The sequence below is a fragment of the Phaethon aethereus genome (assembly GCF_964289735.1).
Source record: "Phaethon aethereus genome assembly, chromosome: 5".
NCBI classification, from domain to species: domain Eukaryota; kingdom Metazoa; phylum Chordata; class Aves; order Phaethontiformes; family Phaethontidae; genus Phaethon; species Phaethon aethereus.
In genome coordinates, this window is record NC_138579.1 from 19,154,412 (window position 1) to 19,171,858 (window position 17,447).

Sequence of the window (17,447 nt, forward strand, 5' to 3'; positions counted from 1 at the left end):
CAGTTTTAAGTTACTATTTTAAACAGAATAAATAGTCTGTAGATCAGATAGAAAACTATTTGTCAAGAATGAATTGCAAAGTAAATTATCTTTCCATTGACAGCCCACAGGGCTACTTTTTGCCACTTTTTCATGAGGTTTTATTTAAACATAGACACAGAGAGCACATATTACATTGCTGTTGTATGTAAAAACAAGCAAGCAACCCTCCATCATCAAAGCTGATGGTTCATATGTGGATAGGGGAAAAAAGGATTAAATAAACTCTCAAGAGGCCATTTGTTTGCATAAGTTGATTTCTGAGAAACTAAGGCGCCCAAAACTGCTCACCTTCACCTAAAAAGTAAAGTCAATTCCTACCATCAGCAGCTACAGTAAGTCCACTGTCACCTAGAATGAAAAATGGCATGAAACATGCAACTAGAATGAAACATGGTACAAAAGCATTAAATACATCACATGAACTCAGATTTCAAGATAAAGGACCTTCTTGAACTTGGCTCATAGCACTCTGAACAGCAATGCATGGATAAAGGCTTTATACCTTGAAAGTCTTAAAATCAAAACTCAGAAAATGTTTTGTAGTTGGCATGATTTTGCAAAAGCTAGAATTTACAAATTCTGGAAGTTTTACAGAAGTTACTCTGAAGCAGTCAGTTACTAGATTTTAAACTGCCTGACAATATCATCCAGTCTTCCCAAAGTACCTTTCCAAAGTAATTTTTTGATCCTGCAGATTAGTACTTTATATAGAATATGAAATGCTATTCTGGAACAAATTGGTAAGATGGAACAGATACAACATTAAGATGCAGCCTGGGGAAAAGTTTAGGTAGTCTAGCTTTAGGTAGGTTATTTAAAACGTACTTTACCTAAATTCCATTAAAAAAAAAAAGAATTAAGACTGTCCCCTAAATCAAAGTTATTAAAAAAAAAAAACACCCCCACAAAAAACCAAAAAGAACAAAACCAAAGAAACCCACAGTTCCCTATGTAATCTTATTTTAGAACAGAAGAATGACTTTGTATATTTTGTACTCTTTGGCAGGGAATCTATACAACCAAAACATGTCCTGACAAACTGAACCTTTCCTGAGAAGGGTCCATAGCCATAAACTCATTTGCAATATGTTATGGGGGAAATGGCAAGTGAAAGAAGTTTGGAAGTCAACAACATGGAATGTACCAACAGATTTATGAAGAACAGCAGCCGTTATTTACATGATCAGGGTAGTTACTTGTTCTTTATGAATTAGGTTTTCCATGTATAAATTAGAAAACTACAAAAAGTCAAAATTGGGATAAATCTCCCTGGTCTTTAAAAGTTCAAGTACAAACATCTTTGCAGCATCTTCCTCAGACAATAGCATATTGCTCGTATAAAAGGTCTCTTATCCTATAGAAGTCCTGACAGAGACAGCCTTCCAATCCAATGCGCCCTGTTTCAGTCTGAAACAAAAGACATGTTTCATTTTATTATCTTTATATTAATGAGAAACTTAATTTTCATTTAGAATATTATTTCCCAAAGAGTTTAAGACATGGAACACCTACCCTGCGAACAGCCACCAGATTGTTGCACACGAGCACTCCTCCTACAAATTCAGCTTGTATACCTTCTCGCAAGAGAACTTGCTTGAAGTCAGACAGTCTTGGCTCATTCATAAATACAGACTGATGTCCAAGAACCTTTAAACAACACATGCAATTTTAATATTTCTGCTACTTTAATACCTTCCATTTCTCCAAAGATCTCCTCAATATTGTGCTGGCAGCAGTGTGGCCTAGACTACAGGACTACAAATGTGAAGACTGGTTCCAGTTCTGTTCACCTGCAGCAAGACATTTCCAGGATAGGAAGGCCTTAGAAGTTATCTGTCAGGTAAGGAAAAGTTCCCCTTTTTGCTCACATATTGAAGACAAATGGAGAGCTGTCATTGAAGATCCCTCTTCCAAGCCATGTTATGCCAGGGATAGAGCTGCAGTAAGCTGTACTGCTGATCAGTCCATACTTCTATGACAGTTGTCATGACTCTGACCAGAATTTTAGCATTGTCTCCACATTTATCTAGCTCCTAGAACAGACTACATTTAGGACTGTGCAACAGTATCTTAAAAAGCAATTCTAGGATTAGGAGGCATCGTAATCATTCATTGAAAAGATAAAAATATCTACCTACATGCAAAGTATTTTAATTTAAGAGTAAAGATAAATGTATAGAAAAAGATTAATTTAATGAACTCTCAAATCACTACTTAGTAACAGAGACATATGAATTTCAAAGATCTGTATCTCAAGTATATGAAGTATTTTCCATAGCATCAACAGGACATAATAAAATCCAAGAGTGACTAAAGGCCAAGTGATTGCCAAATCTGCAAGTACTAACTACAAGTACGAAACACGCTAATTAAAATCTTATCTTCACATATGGATGGTAGCTGTATGCTAGATACTGTTAGCAGATGCAAGAGATCATCCTTGCTGAAAAGCACAAAAACTGAACAAAGAACAGCACCAGGTTTAATAGAGAAAACCAAACATGAAACCCCAGTTTGAATTAGGCTTTCATTTAAATAAGACGACAGTATCAACCTCTAAGCACTAGAAAAAGACAAATTAATACAGAGCTCTGCGAAAAAGCCCAGATCAGCATAATTTCTGTACCTCATGAGGTGGCAGAGGTTCCAAAGTAGGAATGATCTCGCTCTCCTCACAAATCTCCTTGTCATCGTCACCAAAGAGGCTTTTCATGGCCTTCTGTTGTGCAATGACACTAGAGTCTGAAGAAGGCATATCCACTTGCATCTCTAAGTCTTCCTCTTCCCTCAGCTCTCCCTCTTCCAAAATAACTCCAGTATCCACTTTTGAAACCCGCATGTCCAAGACACCATCTATCCAAGCCAACTCAGCATCTTTGGCTTTACAGAACTGAAGGGAGCTGACAAGTGAATCTTTTAACCTGACCTGGGTTACATAAAAATGAAAGTACTATTAGTTTGATGGAAAAAACAGACAGTTCTTACTTCAAGCTTTAAAAAAAATGGCAGTTTTCCTTTCACTGTCTCTCCACATAGGTTTGATTCATATTCTTTTGAGGATGGAAAGGAGGGAATTGGTATCACCAAAGCAAGATGTTCTACACTTTCAAAATATAAATTTGTATAACCCTTATGTCACTACTCAATTTAAAAAGCTGCAGAGATCAATACCTTTCTTGTCTTGGTTAAAATAAGAAAAAAGAACCTGTACGACTGCAACCTTGAGTTAAACTTACAGCAAGAGCAATCAATTCCTTTTAAAACATCAGAAACCTTTTTTGAGGCCAAGGAGTTCCTCAGCTGGCCTTAGTAAATTTAAGGAAACTTCCTATAGATACATGTAGGTTACTGAACAGCAGTTCCAAATTTAAACTCTCTAAAAAAATTATTTTATTTTAAGAATGGATGTTGTAAACATCAGATTTTAAAGTAACCAAAACATTACCTTACCCTGATTCCTCTGGTGCATTCCAGGACTTTAATCCATTAAATAAAGCCCTACTCTGCAAGACTCCTATCCACATGAGACTATGCATGATCCCCATAGCGGAATCAAGGCTGCAACTGTATGAAGGACACTGCAACTACCTACCCATCCGCAGCAGTCTACTCAAGAGACTGGGATTCTGATGCCCACTTACATCTATTATTTTCTAATTCAATGTCTCTTCATCTGTTCAGAAAGCTTCAAACAGAAAACCAAACTACAGTCTTGCAGAAGACTGAATTTCCCCATTATTAAAAAAAATTCAAATTAAATACAAAGTGATTACAATTTTATTCAGATAAATATTCTGTGAAAAAAATCACAATTGTGTCATTTCTTACACACTAGCTATCCTCATAGCTTTAAAAAAGCCAACAACTAACAAACCAAACGCAGAAAACACCACTGTTTTAAAACTGTTAGAACTGGATAGTTTTGAACAACTGGAACTTTCCACTTCTACTGGGTAACAATTTTCTCTGGAAAGAAGCAGAAATACCTCTTTCAACAATTCTACTGATATTTTTCTATTAACTTTAAAAGGACAGAGGAATAAAGGGCTAATGCCTAAACGGCATGTGAGAGACTTTCCTCTAAACAACTTCAAAAGTTGAATTAGGACCATACAGGATTTTCACATGCTTCATACAAGTTACCCAAGTTTTGTCATTTAGACCTTAACCACAAAAATTAAATGCAATATATTAACACAGTGCAACACATTATCATAGCCTCTCTTTCCAAGAGCCATCAAGTTAACTTTTTTGGGGGGTAGGGGTATCTTGTTTATTTTGACCATTAACTTGCTCCTAACTTTACATGTTCATTTGTAGGTACAAAACATTTTTTTTCCCCTTTGCTCTCTAAGGCTCCCCTTCAGATTCCAAAAAGAATCCTGAATTGCAACTTAGCGTACAGTGGTACTCTAGACATAGGCATTATAAATCCATTAAGACTTAAGTAAAGTAAACTGATGTTCTCATGGACATGAACCTTGTCTTTTGCACCACAGGTAAAAACGTACTGATCTCATGTTTAAGCTTTTAAATACTTCTTATGAGTAATAAGCATAAAGAGAATGCTTACCTAGAAGACAGAAAAATGCTACTAATGTCTTGATCACACAAAACCAAGTGTACACATCAGTAGTATCATCTCTCCTCTCCCAAAGGACAAAGGGCCAAATCAGAGTCTGCCAATACAGGTCTACTACAGTTCACAGTAGTTACTCAGCTAACAATTCCAGGACCTTACCTGGTAAATGTGAGTTTCACTGGTTGCATCTACAGTTTCATGCAGTTTTGGCATGTACACTTTAATATCTTTTCCACCAAAAGCTCTGCAACATTCTGCAAGGTCCTGACTGGCCTCAGGTGGTCCATGGACAATGATCAGTTGTCTTGGTTTCATTTGGTTAATAATTTTTTTAATTGAGTCCCCATCTGAACGTCCTTCATAGTCAATGTATGTAACTCTGGCTCTAGTTTGAATTCAAAACCAAAGAATAACATTTCTTAGTTTAAAAGATTAAACCTTTGTGTGCTCCAAAACATTTCATTTAAAAATGTAAGACATTTTGAAATTATTCTACATTAGCAAAAGCTGTCACCACAAGGTATATTATGGATCAGTAAAATACAGAACTGTGAAATATCAGCATGTATGTCTATTCAACACTACAAATTCCCAAAATTCACTTACATAGCTATCCAAAGCATGAGATAAGCATACCTGAATAAGTTCTTTTTTGAACAAAATACACATTTATTATTATTATTTTTATATATATAAATTATGTAATTATTACCTACTGTATCCATTTTATAATAATTGTTATATAATTATTATTTGTTATTATTATTTAACAAGCACACACATAAATACACATTTCAGTATGCATGCTAACACACTATTATATTGTTTGTTGTTCCTCTTTCACTTGTCTCCACCAGACAGGGAGCAAACTGTGAATTTCTTAAGAGTGGGAGCCATAAGACTGTACTGTGTTCCCGGAAACACGAGTAAAAACTAACTTTGGCAGCTTGGGGAAAAAAAACACAACCAACCAACCTCAAAGCACAAGTCCTTTCCCACTTTCTTAATTCCAAGCTAGCATTTTGCTCAACTTGCACCATACCCATGCCACCATTCTAGCAGAACTGACAAGAACAAAGCCACTCACTTAATTTCCATGGATTCTGTTGCAGAAATACATTTGGTAGGAACATCCGATAAATCCTGGTCCATAGGCTCTTCTCCATTTGTCAAACCAGATTCTAATTTGCTTTTTTCTTCTTCTGTTGCTTGAAGTTCTGGAACTAGAAAATCTTCAGGTCTAAAGAATAAAAGGCATTTTGCTTTTAATAGTCTTACAGTAAAACCAAAGCACTACATAATATAAAAACAAATGATGCTGACTACTACTACTGAGATGTTTTAAAACTGCTATTACCAACAATTTTATTATACTTGCCTTCAATATTTCCACATTTGAACAGAGCTCATTTGGAAAATATCACCTTCCTATCTTAAAAAAGAACTTTGATATCTTGGGAAATACTAGCAAATTGAGTTTTTTCTAGCAAGTATTCCTTACGCAATAGGACAAGTATTGCTAGATTTTTCTCAGATGAACAATGCTCTTTCCCCTCATTATAAATTTATCAAAATTATGTGTAATTTAAAGCAGAAAAAAAAGAGTGTGGTAAAAAAAATAATTAAGTCTTCTATCTTACAAGATAAAAGCAAAAAAAAAAGAAACCCACAACCAAAAAACCTGGAGTGGAAACACATCCTAAGGAGTATGAACACAGGTCAAGGATCAGCACTCTGCAGCCTCAATCCTATCATAAGCTTCCCATGAGACCCAGCGCAAACCATCCTAACTGTTGAAAAGTTACTGCGGTTGGAAGAATATATGAGTGTTGCAAAAGAGACAAAATGATGACTTTTATTACTCCTATTTTTTAATTATTTCATAGCTACTGCATGTTAGTATAAATTACCACCACATACTTGATAATCTCGCCATATTCATCCCATTTAATTCTTTCTTCGGGGGCTGGAAACATTGGATAAGATTTCTTTGCCTGTTTGAAGAAGCTTCCTTTCCGGCTACCTTCACCTTTCATCATCAAATCATGTTTGGTCTTATGTACAGTTGGCTGATCAATATCTTCTTCAGCATCACTCTCATCACTGGAATCAATATCTGCCCTGAAATGACATTCAAAAAAACCTAGCATTTTCTTTCTTTCTTCAGGTTTAATATTACATACACACACTGACTGGAAAATAACAGTTGCTATAACAGTAACCAAGGATAAGGGCAGTTTGTGTATCTGAGAATGAGCTCACAGTCAAACAGCAGATGAAACGGGTCTGTCATAACAACAGATTAAAGACAACCATTCCCAACTCCTCAGTGCCCTCAGACAAGTCTATCAAAACTATGATTTTCATTTATCCCTGTAAATGGTTGAAGCAACAGAATGATCAAACAGAAATCTCAACTCTGACCATTACAACAGAATGCAACAACAGACAATATACCTACTCTTTAGACTGTTCTAACTTCTTAGCTGCTTCTTTCTTTAGCTTCTCCTTTTCTAGGTATTCTTCAAGTTCTTTTCCTTCCAACTTGACACGTTTTCTCAACTGCAGACAGAATTACTAATATTATTTTAAGTGATTTTAATACTTTTCCTAAACACAGCTGAAAGAATTTGTGAATTTAAGTACCAAGGACAAGTACAATTTGTATGTCACACAGAAGACAGGATTATGCACCTTGTCGCGGCAACATCATGACAATGTTATCAATTAGCAGAGTCTACTTTAGAAGAAAAGCATTTCTAAAAGTATTAAAATCAATTAGCTTCACAAAACTTTCTTAAAACACTTTCAGGAAACATCTCTCCAATAACTGGATCCAAATACTCTGAGATGAGCAGTGTTTTTTTTCATTCTTGTGTCACTAATACCAAACCAGAACCAGGCAAAGTCTTACTAGCAGGCAAAACAGTGTAAGTTTTGTTTCATGTTTTCTGAAAACCAAATCAGAGTATAGGTCACTTTGAATAATACTGAATTCTAACACTGTAATTCAATGCTTCCAGCCCAATCTAAAACTAAAATAAAGCTGCATCATCAGGGTTGAAATTATCACTGCAATCACAGGGGACTCCCATAAATTAACAATGTTTACCAGAGAGAAGTAGACACAGGTGTATAAATTATTGAAAATAACTTGAAAGCATGACTAACAATTAATTGTCTTCTAATTCCTAGCTTTTGCTTATCCTTCTAATTCTGGTGCGATACATTATACTATTTTGACTTGATTCTCCTGTCATTCTAAACCAAAATATTTTCCAGCAAGAATAATCCATTTGTGTATTGTGATCTGTATGTCAACTGCAAGCAGAATTTTTTTCTATTAGAATAAAAACACAAAGGAAAGTGTTGTCTATAGGTAAATATTTAAAAGCAATTTCATGCTCATCTCTACAGAGTATTAATTTTGCCACACCACCAAACAGCATTTTCCCGTTCCTAATATAAGACCTATTTTTACATAAGTTTATCCACAGTTGGTTAAACATGCAACTTCTTGATTTCAGATTTCCCTCTGCCACTAGAAGCATTTTCAGTAGATCAAAAAGGAAACTAAATTCAACTTTGCTCATATTCCCCTAGATGACCCACAATAGAAAACTTTGAGATATACAGACAACTCTTACCTCAATATCTATAACTTTTTCAGAAGGATTATCAATCAGGAATCGTGCTAATGTTCCGGGTGTAGTGCGATAAGTTAAAATGATAGAGTTTTTGGAATCCTGGCACCACTGAATGAAAAGATCTCTAGAAAATCCACACTCTAAGTCAGGTTGACTGGCAAGAACAACTTTTGGACTAGGCACTCGAGCCAGATCAGACAGACTATGACATAAGGAGAGATGGCGGAACTGAAAAGGATTATTTCTCTTGTCTTCAAAGCACCTCATCAACTTGTCACTCATCCATTCAACCTAAAATATGTATTAAGAAAAAGTTATCTCTAAGAATAGAAGTTCTACAATAATGTACAAACCTGATATGAAGTACAGGATGCAATATGCACATGATTACACCAATGTTTCTCAGCAAGTGTAGTAATAATGCTGAGTGTAATCAACACAAAAACAAGTATTTTAAGTCCCTTTTTTTAACAGCTATAAACTATGCTAACAAATATTGTGATAAAAACAGAAATGAGTATTAAGAAACACACCCATAGCCATGACTGTGTTACTTGATCAAAAGATCCGAAACACAAATACACACTACAGAATAAGGACAACACCCACTATTCAGCCATTTGTTACTGTTAAAAAAAAAAACCAAAATGCTTTTGCATACATGTTCCATTACCCTCTTCATAACTGCATTTTAAAAATCAAAGCAAACCTGTGATTTAGAGAACTCCACTACATTGTAGCTGACGTTATTCAGAAGTGCTAGAGAATAGACTCCTAATCCTGCATCTTTTGTTCTCCAGATCTGATCAAGAAGTTGAGCAAGTTCCAGAACTCTGCCTGCTGTATCCACAGCTATTAATACGTTTCCATCACCTCGTAATGTCTCCAAAACATTAGCTACGAAGAATTAAAAACACAACAAAAACCTACTTATACTTTGAATCAAAATTAGCATGTTTGCAGCTTGGGTTTTTTTGTTCATTGTATCACACTAGCAATCATCATCAAAAACAAATCGAACACAGAAATAAACTTCAAAAGAGATCCAAAACCACATTTCCACCAAAATTAAAGGGAGCTGGAGTTTTCTTGGTAGCTCTGAAGATCTCACTGCCTTGATACTACTTTTCTTTCTTTTTCATTTTTTTATTTAAAAAAAAAACACAACAGTAAAATGCAGTTTAAAAGGGAACGTGCTGAAGGTCATTTAAAAATCCCTTACGAAGACATTAATTGATACTGCATAAAATACACTTTTCAAATACGTTTCGTTGTCTTCAGGAAAATGTTTAACACACAGGGTCAGTACCATCAGAAAAGAGTAATTCAAAATTTGTTAAATTGTAATGAAAGTTCTTAGTTTGGATGCTTATGAATTTCTCATAGAAAAACAATTTACAGTGGCTAATAAATCACATTACTGCTATTTTCAAGCCCAAACAGAATACATACTCAGTAGTTGTTCATCCCTTTGCTTCCTCCTGGGTTGTACATAGGTAGCATTAAATGAATCTGTAATGAGCAATGAAGGCCTGCTCAACATTTCCAAGGAACATCCATTCAGATGGCTGTGGAAAAAAAGATGCAAAAATCACTTTTTGCATTTCTATTTTATGAGGAAAAAATAAAAACCATCTCACTTCCAGAGGTTCGCATGTACACAAATCAAACTGCTCAGTAGCTTAATGTTTCCTGCTTCAATCTTACAAATCAATAAAACTGAGTGGAATGAAAAAACCCAGAGCTAATGCTCGTTTCAAACTGATTAATCTCAATGCAAGTGAAACTAGTGGTCGTCTTAGAGCTAGAAAGGCACCGCTACTTCCACACTTGTATCAGACACTAAATGATGCACATTTAACACAACATGTAAGAAATATACATTGCTATGTTGAACTTACATCTCCCTCTTGTGGTTGAAATCAACCGCATAAACAATTTCTTCCTCTCCATCCTTGACAATCTTCCAAATTGTACCTCCTATCATGTGGCCTGCTGGCAATGGTGTGATTGACAAACCATGTCCTTTGCCTACAAAAGTTTTCAGTATTTTAGGTACATTACATGTATTAAACCCCATTACTCTGAATAAGAGAGAGTAATTTTAAACAACTGAACACCAATTCATTGTTATCTTTAAATTCAACAAGAATGAAAAGCTGCTGATTCTCCAGATGCCACAGTTCCTAGCAATAAGCTACACTAAGTACCATTCCCAGTCAGTGAAGACCTCCTCATTAAATCATCCAAATGCTGTAACTTAATCTCAGCAACCTAGTGATTCTCTAGAAAGCTTTTCTCTGTGTTACTGGTTACTGAAAAGTTCTGAGGTATCTACCACCAGGCATGAGTAAATGCTTTTGAGACGCATGAGCAAATTCCAAGAAAAGTTACAAAAACACAAAAAAGAAACAAATGTCTAAATAGGCTTTGGCATGGCCTCCTCCTCATTAAGTGGAAATTCTACCCATTTCCACATACAATTACTGAGGCAAACGTTCAGCTGACACAGGGCTACTGAATTCAGCCCCGCAAAATGCACAACATTCCAAAACTTACTTCCTTTAAAAAAAAAATTACTTTAAGTCTCAGTGACTCTGTTGCCTTTCATTAGAAGTCATTTATTGAAAAGTTCAGTGAAAACTTTACCTTTCAAGTTCACAATCTGAGAAAACTTCAGCTGTTGTATTTTATCAAAGGCTGCATCTACATCATCCAATGTAAAGAGTGTGAAATCTTCAGTATTATGGCGGGACTAAAACAAATAAGAAGTACAGAGCGTTCAAGAACCTGAGCACTCTACCGTATCAAAGATGTTGTGTACAAAAGTATCAACTTAAACATACCTGGTAGAGATCATACATAAACATCTGTCCCATTTTATATACAGGAATAGTTGCATAAATGGCACAATTCAACCCCAGTTTTCCAACGGCATATGGAAGAGCACCAAGGTGTAGAGGATCAGGATGAGAAAGAAGCACAGCATCAACCTGGTGTACATGTCTACAAAAAAAGGAACAACAGAAGTTGGTGAAAAGAGTTCTCTATGGTGTTATATAATTCCTATTATGGCTATTTTGAGAATACATACGCAGTCTGAATGCCATCAAAAACATTAAATCCCTCCAGGTTTAGAACAAAGCTTTTAAAATCAAAATTATAAATTACACATATTTCCAAACATTCAAGTACTTAAAACTACAAGTGACTTCTGAATACATAATTTCAAGGTCTGGAAGACCTAAGGTTCACATTAAATCCTTGATTAGAAAGATCTTAATATATACTTGGACACCAGAAAGTACATTAACTGAGAGGCCAAAAATATTATCAGTGCAGACATGCTACAAATTGTTTATATATCTAAAAACCTAAAACAGACAACAACTTTTTTTCTGATAAGAAAGACCAAACAACTGACCAAAGACACATCAATCCTCAAATTGATAAAGATTCAATCAAAATACATTTATTTAAAAATAGAAAACATCAAGTATATCATTTAAGAAAAGTGGCACATAAATTTTTGAGGTTTTATTAATTTTTAAAAAACAGAAGATTTTTTTTTTCCTTGCAAAGTGTTCCATAAAATAAGAACTTACTACCTATCATGATTGGAAAACTTGAGGGCATAAAACATACACAGCAAGTGAAAATACAAGTTGGGCTGAAAGCTTTTTGTTCCCTCACGTAGTAAGTGGAACACACACATTCTTCTTGATAGCTGTTATTAAAAAGGGAATTTTATCTAATTGCTTCTCAGATAAGACACTACAAAAATTTTATAAGTTATCCTTAGTATATAACAATCCTCACTTAAGAGACCTTTATTAGGATTATTATGGTTGAAAAACTACGAGCATGTCAATGCTAGAAAGTGCATTTATAAAAATAGCATCACAAAGCTTAGCTTCTTTCAGGAATTTCCATGTTTCTGTCCTAACCTTGTCATCAATGTTCGCATAAGCAAAGCTCCTTGCTGTAAACCTGCATAAGTTCAGTATCAAAGTCTAGATGGGTTTATTTCTTTGCAGGGCTGGGATAACTAACAGAAACTGTTTTCCTAACAGTCTATTCAACTTGAAACAAGATGCAAGAAATTAACCACTTTGTATTCAGCCTACATACACTAAGGATTTAAAACTTAGTTAACCATTCTAAATAAGTTTAGAGCCAAGGTCAATCTCCCATAAATTCTGCTCTGTGTCATGCTTATGAAAAAACCAAAACATCCAAGCCAAAACAAGCACAGAACAGTTTGAGAATTACAGTTAATAGATGTAGCTCATTAGACTCACAAGAAAAAAACCCAAGTTTTTACTGGAAGTGTTTCAGCAGTGTAACTCCCTTCATGTAAAACATGCTTCAAATAAAAAACGAATCATTTTGCATTTAACATCACCATACACACACCATTGCATGATATTTCGAAAACTTTCAGAAAAGAACAAGGCCTATTAAAAAAAAGTGTGCGAATTGAACAACTTACTTCCTCAGGGAATCAATAATATCCATAGAAAAGTTTTCATCCCAGCCACAGTCCAAAAGAAAACGAAATTCATCTACTTGCAATAAGTAGCAAAGGGCAGATTCCTCCTGCACCCCAGAAAGCGTAGTCAACTTGATAATCGATGTCATTTTCTTCTCCAAGTGTTTAATCTCCAAAAGAACTAATCTGAATGGGGGAAGAAAATGTTTCATTGACTACTCCAAAGGAAAAGCCTGTTTATTTAGATCTAGCCTCATACGTTTCTGAGGATACACAGGATAACAAGTTGTGAAAACTACTCAATACAGCTTCTAGATATCAATTATTAAGTTTCAGACACTAATTCTTCATCGCTGTACGTCTTTTAAAAAGCGGTTTTTTACCTTATAAAAAAAGAGGTCCCTAGGAGCAGTGCAGCTAACAACAGCTCCCACCCCGGGGGCCGGCTGCCGGCTCCCGGACACGGTGCATGCCGAGCTGCGGCCCCTCAGACCCGCGACTGCCCGAAGGGGGTCCAGCACAGGGCGGGGGCTCCGCACTGCGGCCCCAGCGCCCCTGCCGAGCCCCGCCGCCAAGACAGCGGCCCAGCCCTGAGGGGGGGGTGAGCCTTGTTGGCCGGGCCCCGCGTTAAGGGGGCGAGCCCCGCGCCTTCTTCAGTCCCGAGAGGAAGAGAAGAAGAACGCCGAGCTCGAGCGAGGACAGGCCGAGCGCCCCACGCCCCAGCACTGGGCCGAGCCCTGCTCCCCGCGGGCAGGGGAGGGCCGTTCAGAGCGCTGGGGCCGGCCCGCGGCGCTTCCCCCCGAGCCGCCGCCACTACCTGCCTTGCGGGCCGCCCGCGCGCTGGCCTGCCCTCAAGCCCACCGGGGCGCGCGCGCGCCGCCTCCTCCCCGTGCGGCACTCTCCGCCATCTTGCGGGAGGCGGGGAGAAGGAGGAGGGAAGGTGGAAGTGTAACGGACGGCACCACCGCGAGGCCGCCGGGGGTAGGGTCCTCCTCCCCCTCTCCCTGCGCAGACGGTGGGCTCTTCCGGTCTGCTCGCACCACCCGTTGCCCTTGGGGTGGCCGCTGCGCAGGGCCCGGCGGCGGCGAGGAGCGGTAACGGCTGGGGTCCGCGTGGGGGGCAGACGCAGCCGCGAGGGTGTTTCCGTGGTACCGGTGTCCGCCTTCTCCGGCAGTGCCTCGCCCTGTCCCCTATCTCTTCGGCTGGGAGACAGGACCGGGGCGGTCCAGGGGGGAGGGCGCCACGGCGCTCTCGCCGCTGCGGGCACGGGCGTGCGGGGGACGGTCGGGTGCCCATGCGGGCTGGGAACAGCGTTTTTCCGCGCCCGGCGAGCGGGGAGACTGCCAGGGCCCTCTTGTGGGTCGGTACCCTGAGCGCCGGCCGGAGGCGCCGTCGCGGCCGGGAGAGGGCAGCGCTTCCCGCCGTGCTCCCCTGCACCGGCTCCGGCGCTTGGCGTGCCGCTGGCCTGCGGCGGCTGAGGGGAACGGCGCCGTTCGTCTCTGTCCTCTGTAATTAGTACGTGGTTTTGAGCTCCCGGCTGTGTGACGTCCTTGCGGTCTGTTAGAACTTCCACCAAGACGCTAATCTGAGAGCCTTTGGTTAGTGAGGTTGGAAAAGGCTCGCTGGATTGTAGAAATGTCCTTTCTTCCTTATCTGCCAGTTCCCCACTGAATGTATGTCTTATCTTTCAGGCTTGTTGGAGATAATAAAGCATCCATCTACATTCGTAATGTTTTACAGAACGGCAAAGTTCTGTATCGTTAGGGTTATTTTAATGAGTCAATTACTCTAGAACATTTAAATGGAACTATTTCTCCAGTGATACTTTAAAAGAGATGTTCTATTTCTCTCCGGTTTTAGGATGAAATCCTATTTCCCAGGGCCAAGAGTTAGAATTATTTCTAAGAAACCTGTGTATGGATTTAAGAACAGCATGTGTCTCGTAGAAAGTGTTTGATGGCCCTCATGTTTATTATGCTGTATTAGGATCCTGTTAGGTGAGATTGAAGGTGCAGGGTATGCAACAGTTTCTGTGTACAGATTTATCAATAACTCTTATCTGTTATGGTTTTTTTTTCTAGCAGTCATGGTGAATTTTGCCCAAGCTGTGCGTGATCACTGGGTTCACATCCTTGTTCCTTTAGGATTTGTGATTGGATGCTATTTGGACAGAAGGAATGATGAAAAACTGTCAGCCTTCAGAAACAAGAGCTTATTATATAGAAGGTCTGCTTTATGATGCCTCATATATATATATATATATAATCAGTTATTTTGTAAAGTGCTTCTCTGTTCTTTTTAAGAGTCTTTAAGTATGAAAAAAAAAATCAGTGACGCTGTTAAAGTATCAGAAGAAGAAAGCTCTAAAAATTTCAGCAAGCATTCATGAAAAGTTTTAGGTCCCTAATGCCCTCTGAAAATTGGGACTTTAGTAGGATCCTTCTTAGTCATGAAGGAAAGGACGTGTAATTCTATCAGTTTGATATTTTAGTAAAACTGTTGGTTTAAAACGATGAATTGCACCAGTGAATCAAAAGTGTTGATGTTAATAAATTTTATCTGTAGAAGCAGGATAAATGAATGCAGACATTAGTGAATGTGACACTGATTTGTATCTAAATAAACTTACTAGACGGGTGCACTACACAAGTTAAAAAATATAAAGTAAACTTATTTAATATGCAAATGAATAAGAAAGTCATGTTGCTAGGAAAAAGTCCTGAATTAAAACTTAACCATTTGCTTTCACTATACTTTGCCCTTTACAATGTAGTTAACTGAGTAAGAAAGTAAGCTTATGATGTAGTTCATACCACTGTTACATTAACTTAGTCTTCACTATATAGGAATTTTTAGAGCCTAGCACTGTTGTTTTTAAAACAAAAATAAATTTGCAATGCTACTAATAAAATTGGAATTTTGAAGTAAAAAATGTGACTTCAAACTTTACTAGAAAATGTACTTTCAAGGAAAATCTCCAACATGGTTTGGAGGGGCGTTTATAAATTAGTCCAGGAGAAAATGTGTGAAAGTATGTACTTAACAAAATAATGTTAAATGTGTGTTAACTGGGGGAATAGAGCTATAAAATGTACTTTAATGTAAAAATACATGACAAGTTAGGGAAGTATTTTCTGCAGGTATGAATTTTCTTATTCTCCATGTTCTTGAAGATTCTACAGGCGGGAGAATACAATGTCTTACATCTTATTGTTGTTTGTGAATTGAAAATGGAGAATTATCTTTTTTGGCTCCTTATTAGTTTTTAATTAACTAATTCATGATTTGAAATCAAATAATTTTGAAAAAAGAAGGTACTTTCACATTAGTAGAAAAGGCTTTGGCTCTCCAAAGTTTATTAATCATTAACTGCAGTCAAGTTCTTAGTCATGAAATGTGGAAAACATTATTTTCTCTCTAAAACTTCATTGGGAAATACAGTGCTTGAATTTTAATTTTCAGTTTTTCAGTGGCTTATAGCAAACTTCTGTCTTAAAAACTGCTGCTGATAATTTTAAATTTAACTACATACTTTTTAAAATTTGTGTCATTTTAAAATACTAACCAAGTTCTGAAAAATTAATACAACATCTTTAAATGTTTTATATTGGCAACTGCTGTATCTTCACTGAAGGATATGATTATATACACAAAGCAGTTTGGGTTTATTGGCTAACTTCTCGGGGAGAATTTAGATAAATTAATGCATTGCCTCATCTGTATCAGTTCTCCTAATTCTGTTTTAACCATAGGGTTAATGAAACAACAGGGAAAAAAATCATACTGCATAGCATGGACTAATAGATACTAGTCCAATGTTGTTACCAGTTTGCAGGTGGATTTCTTTTTAATCTGGTCTCACCTAAATTAGTTGTGAGTAAGAAGGTAAGCTTATGACATAATCCAGCCCACTGTCACGTTAGCACTTTTCTTACTGCAGTTGCCTGGCGAAGTTGGGCTGGTATCTCAGCATATTGCAAAAATCCCCTCTGCTGTCACACCTAGTTCTCTTCCCACTGAAGTAATGCATTTTTGTATTTGATTGTTGTAAATTATTAATTTAAAAGAAGTAGAAATTTTCTTTTTGGATCCCATTATGTAAAAGTCTGTTAACTCCTTCGAGGTCAGCTGTTTTGTGCTTCCATTTAAATTAATGGTAGTTAGGAGGACTCAATCCGTTGACGTTCTAGAAAGAAGAGAGGAAGTTTATCAGTAGTGAAAGGGTTTTAACTGACAAGGATTGCAAGGAAAAGTAAATTTATACTTGGCTCTCACAATTAAGGTATTCTAGAATAATTAATTACATTTATTAATTATTCTACAAAAATTATCCTAATTTTAGTCTCTTTCCTCTTTTTTTCCTTTCCTCACAGAGAGTTGAAGCCTGGTGAAGAAGCTACATGGAAATAAAGGCTGCTGATGAAATGGAAAATATTTTCATTTGATTCACCATCTTATAGGATGATGCTTTTTATCTTGAGAGAATATGTGAAGCTATGTATGTAAAGGATACCTGCAATTCATCAGTGCTAGTTTAATTTTCAATCTTACATTTGGAAGATGATTTAATTACATGACTAATACGTGTCCAGGAATTTATGTAATAAACTATGCAAAAATAATTTTTGTTGTTAGTGATCTGTATAGTGTGGAATTAATGTATTTATAGCTAATTTATGAACTA

The 17,447-nt window shown here is 37.2% G+C and overlaps 2 protein-coding genes across 3 annotated transcripts; one reads left to right on the plus strand and one right to left on the minus strand.

Moving 5' to 3' along the window:
- Positions 1 to 286: 286 nt before the first annotated feature.
- On the minus strand, positions 287 to 12,912 carry CPSF2 (cleavage and polyadenylation specific factor 2; the record flags this gene model as incomplete). Of its 2 annotated transcripts, XM_082000030.1 has the most annotated exons (14): positions 287 to 1,449; positions 1,555 to 1,689; positions 2,669 to 2,968; positions 4,784 to 5,009; positions 5,712 to 5,864; positions 6,545 to 6,745; positions 7,086 to 7,186; positions 8,272 to 8,562; positions 8,981 to 9,168; positions 9,724 to 9,839; positions 10,173 to 10,302; positions 10,921 to 11,026; positions 11,118 to 11,277; positions 12,764 to 12,912. In XM_082000030.1, 14 exons carry the CDS (start codon positions 12,910 to 12,912, stop codon positions 1,357 to 1,359), a joined length of 2,349 nt encoding a protein of 782 aa, XP_081856156.1. In that variant the 3' UTR covers positions 287 to 1,356. The 2 variants fall into 2 exon arrangements, with proteins under 2 accessions (XP_081856156.1, XP_081856157.1); XM_082000031.1 differs by lacking the exon at positions 5,712 to 5,864.
- A 1,937-nt stretch (positions 12,913 to 14,849) lies between these two features.
- On the plus strand, positions 14,850 to 17,271 carry NDUFB1 (NADH:ubiquinone oxidoreductase subunit B1; the record flags this gene model as incomplete). Its single annotated transcript, XM_082000270.1, has 2 exons — positions 14,850 to 14,989; positions 17,137 to 17,271. The coding sequence occupies 2 exons, from the start codon at positions 14,850 to 14,852 to the stop codon at positions 17,171 to 17,173; spliced, it is 177 nt and encodes a 58-aa protein (XP_081856396.1). The 3' UTR covers positions 17,174 to 17,271.
- Between the last annotated feature and the right edge of the window lie 176 nt (positions 17,272 to 17,447).